This window comes from Mus pahari, chromosome 10, assembly GCF_900095145.1.
Source record: "Mus pahari chromosome 10, PAHARI_EIJ_v1.1, whole genome shotgun sequence".
NCBI classification, from domain to species: Eukaryota; Metazoa; Chordata; class Mammalia; order Rodentia; family Muridae; genus Mus; species Mus pahari.
The window spans coordinates 113,414,752-113,423,245 of NC_034599.1; the positions used below are offsets into that span (position 1 = coordinate 113,414,752).

At 48.9% G+C, this 8,494-nt stretch overlaps 1 protein-coding gene across 2 annotated transcripts in view; it reads left to right on the plus strand.

Moving 5' to 3' along the window:
• Nucleotides 1-3,146: 3,146 nt before the first annotated feature.
• The window catches only part of Entpd3 (ectonucleoside triphosphate diphosphohydrolase 3), a 28,986-nt gene continuing 23,638 nt past the window's right edge, over nt 3,147-8,494 (plus strand). The window contains exons 1-3 of one of the 2 annotated variants that reach the window (XM_021207992.2): nt 3,147-3,214; nt 3,919-3,970; nt 7,190-7,317. In XM_021207992.2, coding sequence (XP_021063651.1) covers nt 3,931-3,970; nt 7,190-7,317 — 168 coding nt within the window. In that variant the 5' untranslated portion in view covers nt 3,147-3,214; nt 3,919-3,930. Of the gene's footprint in view, nt 3,215-3,509; nt 3,558-3,918; nt 3,971-7,189; nt 7,318-8,494 lie in introns of those variants that run through there. The other variant, XM_029543504.1, reaches the window with a different exon arrangement.

Genomic DNA, 8,494 nt, shown 5'->3' on the forward strand with positions numbered 1-8,494 from the left:
TAAGAAGGAGAGCTGGCTCAGATGGATCTTGGCTATTTTTAGATACATTTAGGTCCCCTGGCCCAAGAACCTTTCTCGGTTCCCAGCAGCTCACCAGAGTTGCTACTGTCTGATGTATACCTCAGAGCAGATTGCTCAGTTTGGGTCAGGGTGACCGTGCCAACTACAGTCGGTGGACTCCTGTTCCCCTATATTCATAAGGATCCGGGTTTTTATAGCATGTGTTATGTTCCAGTGCCCCATAGTGTTCAAAGAAATTAAGTCTTATATGTAGTCAACACTCCTTCCCCCAGAGCAGATCATGTACCAGTTCCTCAGCAGGGACCTGTCTCCATCCAATACTGTGTCCTTGTGAACACACACATATAGTCACACATTCACACATACACACACTCATACATAACTCACACAGACATATACACACTCAGCCACACTCACATATACTCTCACCCTCATGCATAACTTACATACTCACATTCACATATACACACTTACACACATACCCTCACACACACACACACACACACACACTTACACATATACACAGTCATACATACACACACAGTCACACAATCACACAGTCACACAATCACACAGTCACACAGTCACACATGGTCTTTTCTCTCTAGGATCAGAGGTTTTCAAGCAGGAATTCCTCTCTTAAAGCCCTCTCGTCATCCCACAGGGACTCCAGCCCTACCTGCAAAGGAGCAAACCTTTGCAGTGGAATTTTAGAAGGCAGGCCAAGGCCCTTGCCCACAGACCTTCCTTCTAGACCTACTGAGCCACAGGGAGGATGGTTCAAGACCTCTATCGTCCTTAGCTTTGTCAATTTGACGATAGACTCATTTGAGAAGAAAGCCTCAACTGAGGAATTGCCTAGGTCAGATCGACCTGTGCATATCTTTATTGGGGATTGCCTTGATGTCAGAGGGCCCAGCCCACTGTGGGTGGCACCATTCCCTGAGCAGGCTGCCCTGGATTGTATGAGCATGAGCCTGTGAGGCATTCATCCAGTACACTTCCTTCATGGTTTCTATCTAAAATCCTGCTTGAGACCCTACCTTGACTTCCCTCATGGATGGCCTGTGACCTAGAAGTATAGTCAAATAAACCCTTTCCTCCCCTGAGGTGGTTTTGGTCAGAGAGCTATCAGAGCAACAGAAAATACACCAGGACAACCTCTCACTCAGGCTTCTAGCTTTGGGCCCTCTGGGTCTCTGCAGTCCCTGGGCTGCCCTTCTTTGTCATCTGTCCTATTTGGCTTCTTCCAAGCTGTTTTTGTCCTGACTGTTGGCTCCGTGATGTTTAGGATGAAGAAGCATACTTCTCTGTCCCCATTAAGTCCCCTGGGACTCGCCACCACAGATTGACTTGAGAGTCTGCACAGTTCTGTGTTCCCCAGTGTGCACCCATGTGGCTGGAACCCACCTACCTACTCACCACGCCCCATTCCAGTTGTTCTGAGTGACACACCCTTGTCCCAGAGAGATTGAGGGGGCTGCACGGAGTCATGTGTGCTCTCAGAGTGGCCTGCCCTGTCCTGGTTGGCCCTTGGTTCTGTTTTTCCCTCCAAAAATGTTTGATGGGGAAAATAGGAAAATCAAGTTGCTTTGTAGCATGTGTGGCGACCCAAGAGTGACCCCAGTACCAGAAGACTAAGGCAGGAACAAGTGCAGAGCCAGCCTGGGCTACATAGGTAAATCTTGTCTCAAAACAACACACAAAACAGGGTACTGGGCTCCATTCTCCTTTCAGCCTTCCTGCGCTGACACAGAGGCTCACAATTGCCTGTGCCTCCAGTTCCAGAAGATCTGAAGCACTGTGTGTGCCCTCCCTCCCCCCCACACACGATATAATAAGTATATGTAATATATAACAAACAATATATAGGCTTAATAATACATCTTTTCCTTTAAAAAGGTTATTTGTCTTGACAGATAGAAGGCAGGCAGGCAAGGTGTCTTAGGTTTTCACTTCTGTGAAGAGACAAGATGACCATGGCAGAGAAAACATTTAATTGAGGCTGGCTTACAGTTTCAGAAGTTCAGTCCATTATCGTCATGGTGGGAACACCACGGCAGCATGCGGGCAGACATGGTGCTGGAGGAGCCAAAAGTTCTACATCTTGATCCTAAAGCAGCCGGAGACTGGATGTGTTCTGCACTGAGTGTGATTTGAGCATATAAGAACTCAAAGCCCTGCCTCCACAGTGACACACTTCCTCCAACAAGGCCACACCTCCTAATATCCCAATAGTGCCACTCCCTGTGGCCAAACTTTCTTTTTTTTTTTTTTAAGATTTATTTATTGTTATATGTAAGTACACTGTAGCTGNCTTCAGACACACCAGAAGAGGGCATCAGATCTCATTATGGGTGGTTGTGAGCCACCATGTGGTTGCTGGGATTTGAACTCAGGACCTTCGGAAGAGCAGTCAGTGCTTTACCGGCTGAGCCATCTTGTCAGCCCTTGGCCAAACTTTCAAACACAAGGATTTGTGAGAGTCAAACTTATTCAAACTACCATCCAGGGGGTGCCTCTTGGGACTGCGGGGGCAAGGTCACATCACCTCCTCTTCTGCCTTGGGTTTAGGGGACTGCGCAGGGAGTTAGAAGTTAAAGCTGTGGGAAGCTCTCCGGCTGGGTCCTGGTGGGACACTGAGATAACTAACCCTGTCAGCTTAAGAGCATCACCTGGGAAACACACTTCTGAGCAGTCTGAGAGGAGTGTCTAGGCTGGGTTAACTGGGGCAGAAAGACCCATCTCGAACGAGGGTGGTACCAGTGCTTTAGGCTGGGATCTCTGGTCCCTGAATGCAGACAGGATGTGACTGCAGTCTAAGCGCCTGCCAAGATACGTTCCTAGGACAGTACCTACAACCGTGAGTCACCTTTTCTTCTTCAGATCCCTTTTGTCAGGTAGTTTGTCAGCAACGAGGGAAGTAACTAAAACAGGGCCTGAAAGGATTGGCTAACCCCCCCCCCCACGTGGCAATGATTCCCCCTCCATCCTCTGGCAGGACAGGCTGGGGTGAAGTGAAAGAGAGGAGCCTGGGAAGGTGAAGAGGTCCTGGCCCCCCGCGCTTGCGGGAGGCGGTCCCCAGCAGGCTGCGCCACCCACGCCACCTCGCTCCGCCTCCTGGACTCCCGCGCCTCCCGTACCCCAGAGGCGCCTCCGCTTTTCAGCAACCCGCAGCGAGCGCAGCGCCCAGGTAAGGTCTGGACCCGCGCGCAGGGTTGTGATGGAGCAGGCTGTGGGGGGCTGGGAGCGCGGAGGGAAGGAACCGGCACAGCTTCCCGCAGAGGGCCGCAGGCAGGAGCCGAAACCCGGGGAGCTGGGCACTGTCATCTGGCAGGGACAGGACACCGCGTCACGAAGCACCCCAAGACCTGCAGATGCAGGACGGGCCAACTCCCAGGTCCCCACCCTGATCCCCAGGGCCTGACAGCTGTCTGCCCTGTTCGGCTCAGGGAGCTGGAGACACCCCGCGGGTCTTTAAGGGTGACTGCATACTGGCAGCCACCAGCACACACCGATGCGAACCGGCTTTGCTGGTACGCTTTGAAGTACAGCTCAGCCCGAGCCTTGTGAATACTCCTAAGAGGGGGATCGCTCTGCCCCGGTGCTGTTCGCAGGTGGAGCGGCCCACAGGAGAAAAGAAAAAGAAAGAACACATGCAAGCTTTTGGGGTTTTATTTTCAAAATTGCTCTCTAGTTAAAGATTTAACCAATCCATTCTTCCAGCTTTACATTTGGGGAGGGGATGCTGAGGTTGGAGTTCCAGCTTCCATCCGTCTCTGAAGTTCTGGTTTGACCGCATTGTTTTTAAAGAGGCTTCGATTTAGATGACGTTGTATTCAATATTAATACGTGCAAGTTTAGCCACATGCTCCTTCTGTATTCTTACCCCTGCAGCCCGGAGAGAAGATGTTTACCGTGATGACCCGCCAGCCATGCGAACAGACAGGTAAGTGTCGCTCACTGGATGCTAGGCTAACGTGGTTTTGTCAGTTCCAGGGAGAATCCCAGCTTTGGTTCGTAGCTCTCCATCTATATCTCCGGTGAATGGCTGTTTATCTTGTTCCAAGACTTCGTGGCTCACCTGGGTTTCACCCTTGGCATTCTTCAGATAAAAGTAATGCTTTTCCACAAAGCCGCAGGAAACAAGGGCTAACACGAATATTTGGCTTAAATGGTTTTTCCTGTTCCTATAATCCATTATTTTGGCTCTTGTGGTTTCCTTACCTAGCTATGTGTAAGGTTTGTGTTATGTATTGTTGACATGGGAATGAATCCTGATAGAGTTGGATGGCCCTGAGTACTATGGTAGGCTGCACAGGAATACCTCTCCCTCTCATCTGTCTCTTTCACTTGTCTCTCCTCTGTCTCTGTCTCTCTGTCTCTGTCTCTGTCTCTGTCTGTCTGTCTGTCTGTCTGTCTCTCTCTCTCTCTGTCTCTCTCTGTCTCTCTGTCTGTCTGTCTGTCTGTCTCTGTGTGTGTGTGTGTGTGTGTCTCGTGTGTGTGTGTGTGTGTGTGTGTGTGTGTCCTGTCTCTCCCTCCCTTCCTTCCCCCTCCCCACCTTTCCCAGCTTGGCTGCCTAACCTCCTGGCTCCTCAGTACTCCCCCCCCACACACACACACACACCCAGCTATTCCTGCAGAGGTGGGAGAGGCATCCACTCAGCTAGCCCTTCTCACCTTCTCTCCAGGCTCCAGTAGGCACCTGCAATTAACACTGTTTGCCCAGCCCTCCCTACTCCACAGCTCTAGGCTGCATTTCTTCATGAATGAGACCTAGCCTATCTGTTCGCTTTTCTGCTGGCTAAGTGTTTGCTGAAGGTAATCACAGCTTTTGACTTAAAAAGTGCTGAAGCTGGAGGATCCTGGAGGCCAGCCCCTGGCTGTGGTCAGGAGCCTGCTTACATTCCACACACCCCTCCCGTGAAGAGCTTCCTTAGCTATGCCCTAAACTGCTGATTCTTGGCTTCCAACATGGTATGACTTGAGGGCATAAAGACTAGCTTATATTTTTGGAAAGAGCGATTGTACTAAAGAAGATGGTTCATATTGCATTGCACATTTCTCCCAAAATACATTGGAATTTTAACAGACATGGCAACATTCCACATACCAGCTAATCAGTTACATTCTTTCCTAAGGTAGATTAAATTTGGCAGATTAACACTATTAGGTCTTGTTGGGGGGAAAGTGCCTTAAACCTCTGTGACTGATACCAGTGTGGTTTGAAAATAGGTGTGAGCAGATCTTTGAGTATTCACTGGTTCCTGGCCGGCTGGGGGATTTTTATTCAGAAGTACAGAGAAGTGATCCATTTCCCCTTCTGATGCTCTGAGGGTCAGCACCACAGGGCTAGGCTCTCCTCCAGAGCTGTACGGCTGCTTGCACTATGAGTCAAGTGGGATAGGTTCCCAGAAGTGCAGTTTGGGGTCAGGTGATAAGCTTTGAGTTTGGGTAAATATTGACACATCATCTTCCATGGATGCCATACCTGCTCACACTCCCCACAAGGGAGGAGAAGGTATTAAGTAGCCACCGTTGACATCAGGAAGTGTCTGTCATTTGTCCCCATTGATAGGCAGAAGGAATTGGCTCTTCAGAGCAGTCCACCCCACCCTCCTCTGACCACTTTCCAGGCAGAGAGCAAGGCAATGCAATTGGATATGGGACTGTGTCTAATTTGATTATGGTGGTGCATGAGGCCTTTGTTCTCTTCCAGGAAAAAAAATGTAGAAACAAAGAGCAAGTAAATCATAGGCTTCAGAGTCATAAGAGAGAATGTTCTGGAATAGGGCTGAATGCACCCATGGCTGTGGAAGGGTTGGGGTGGTGGAAATGAACAGAAGGTCCTCGTCCGAAATCCACAGGGCCTCCGGAAAGACTGAATGTTTCAAATACGACTGAAGAGTTCAGTTGTTTATTTTAAATAATTTGCACTTAAACAGCCAATTTTAAGAGAAATATTGATATTTTCTTATCTTCAATTATGATATCACATTTCAGCCATTGGGTACTTTTTTTGTATTTATGCCTTAGAAGTTCTACCAAGAGTATTATTTAGACAAGGTTAGTTTGTTTGTTTTTAATATGCAGGTTCTCGTGTAGCCCAGGCTGTTTTTAGACTTTCTCTGGGCTGGACTTGAATCCCAGACCCCTCAGTGTCTGAGCCCTTCCAACTTTGCAGTGCTGTAATTGCAGGCAGGAAGCATCAAGCCCAGCCGACTTCAGTGTTTTAATTAACTAGCTTTTATGTTTGTAAAACTGCATATAATTGCCAGAAAATTGACAGACCTTAAGTTACACTCCCAAATTGGATAGTCTCACCTTCTAAAAGCTGAGACTTATGTTTTAAGATTGTGTATGGAATTCTTTCATTTGAGACAGGGCCTCACTCTGGAGCCTTACCTGGCCTGGAACTCACTGTGTAGACCAGGCTGGCCTTGAACTCACAGAGAGCCACCTGCCTCTGCCTGCCAAGTGCTGGATGACACCAGGCCCGCCATGTATGCAATTATCAAGAATTACAAAATTCAGGGCTGGAGAGATAGCTCAGTGCTTAAGAGCACTGACTGCTCTTCCAGAGTTTAATTCCCAGCAACTACATGGTAGCTCACAACCATCCGTAATGGGATCTGATGCCCTCTTCTGGTGTGTCTGAGGACAGCTACAGTGTACTCATAAATATAAAATAAACAAACAAATTTAAAAAAAGAAAAGGATTACAGAATTCAAAGGTGAGAGTTGTACCAAGGAAGCAGCTCTGCTTTGCTTTTCAAGTTTGCTCCCAAAGGACTTTGAAGGCCTTGTGGAGTTTTGACAAATGTGGGCGGGCACTGTCACCCCCCCCCCCATAATCCTGTTACTATGGAGAGCACACCAATCTCTGCAGAAAATGCCCACCCTCCCCTCCCAGGGAACCCCCTCCCCCAACCTTCAGGTGCTCACTCTCCCCATTTCTGTTGGCTCCACAGTTCTAACTTCTTTCACTGAAATGAAGCAAAAGATCATATCATGCTTTAGTAGAAAACCCAGATTTCCAATCTGCACTTAACAGTCCATTTTTTGTTTACATATTTATTTGCGTGTATGTGCACACGCATGCATGTGTGCGTGTGTAGAGGCCAGAGAACGAGTTTTGGATGTCGCTGTGCTTGGCTCCTCACTGCAGGCTTCAGGGCCCTCTCGAGGACTCCTGCCATCGTCACCTTGGTGGTCCTGCTTGTGAGCATTGTGGTACTTGTGACGCTTACACTCATCCAGATCCACCACCCACAGGTTCTCCCTCCAGGACTGAAGGTAAGCTGCTCCTCAGCGTTGGCCATCTTAAAACCCACAGTTTAGGGGAGGAGCTCTCCTGCCTCCTCTGCAGAGAGCAGTGTGAGACCCAAGGAGGAGGTCTGGGTGTGTGATGGTTGGGATGCAGATCAAGCACTGGTATCTTGTCCAGGGACTGGGTGGCCTTGTCTCACTTCTGACTGTGGGATACAAAATCGAATGTGTACCTGGGGTGGGGTGGGGTGGGGACTGTAGGTCGTGTTCACGTCCCACTCTGACCAGCTTATGATCTCCTGGAAACTGTGCAGTAAACAGCGGGAGGCATGTGTTCCTGCTTTTAAGAGTGTTGAGAAATCTTCTTGAGTCATATTTGTGGCCTAAGGTCTTCTCTTAGGTCTAGGACATGCGTGTGACCCCTCTAATCACTGAGGACTTAGTATGTAGGTCCAGAGACCTCTCTGACTTAAGCCCCAAGTGGCCTTGTACTTGCCTGCTGGCCTTTACTCTGAGGGACGGATGGTAGAGCCGGGGGGTGGGCCTTGAAAGAAAGTGACAGTCACTGAGCCCTTCAGTCATTTTGGAAATCAGTCAACAAACATTTTATGTAATACCCTAAACAGTGGTATTTTAGGCTCTGGCAGCTACTCGGAGCCTCTGCTCTGTTGTCACTGGGCCTGGGGCTCATTAAACATGTATGAAGTCTTGTTGGCTAGAGGGGGCTCCATTAGGAGCTCAGTCACTCCTCTGTGTAATGTGACTCTCCCTTGACCGTACATCTTCTCTTCATCTTCCTGACACCAGCAACTGCTCAAAGGTTGTGTTTGGAGTAGACATTTTCAGAAATCAAGGAAGGAACATTGCCTGGGGTTCCATGGCTTTGTCTGGTGTTCTGGAGGGTTGACGTAAGACCTTTTCATTCTGACGTTTTGTTATTTGTTTGTTTGTATTTGGGTTGGGGTCTCATTACACACAGCTCTGGCTGTCCTGGGATGCACTATTTAGACCAGTCTGGCCTTGAACCCCCAGAGATCCACCTACCTCTGCCTTCCTAGTGCTGAGATTAAAGATGTGGAATATTTTACATAAGAAATCAATGGCTAGCTGGGCGTGGTGGCGCATGCCTTTAATCCCAGCACTCAGGAGGCAGAGGCAGGCGGATTTCTGAGTTCGAGGCCAGCCTGGTCTACAGAGTGAGTTC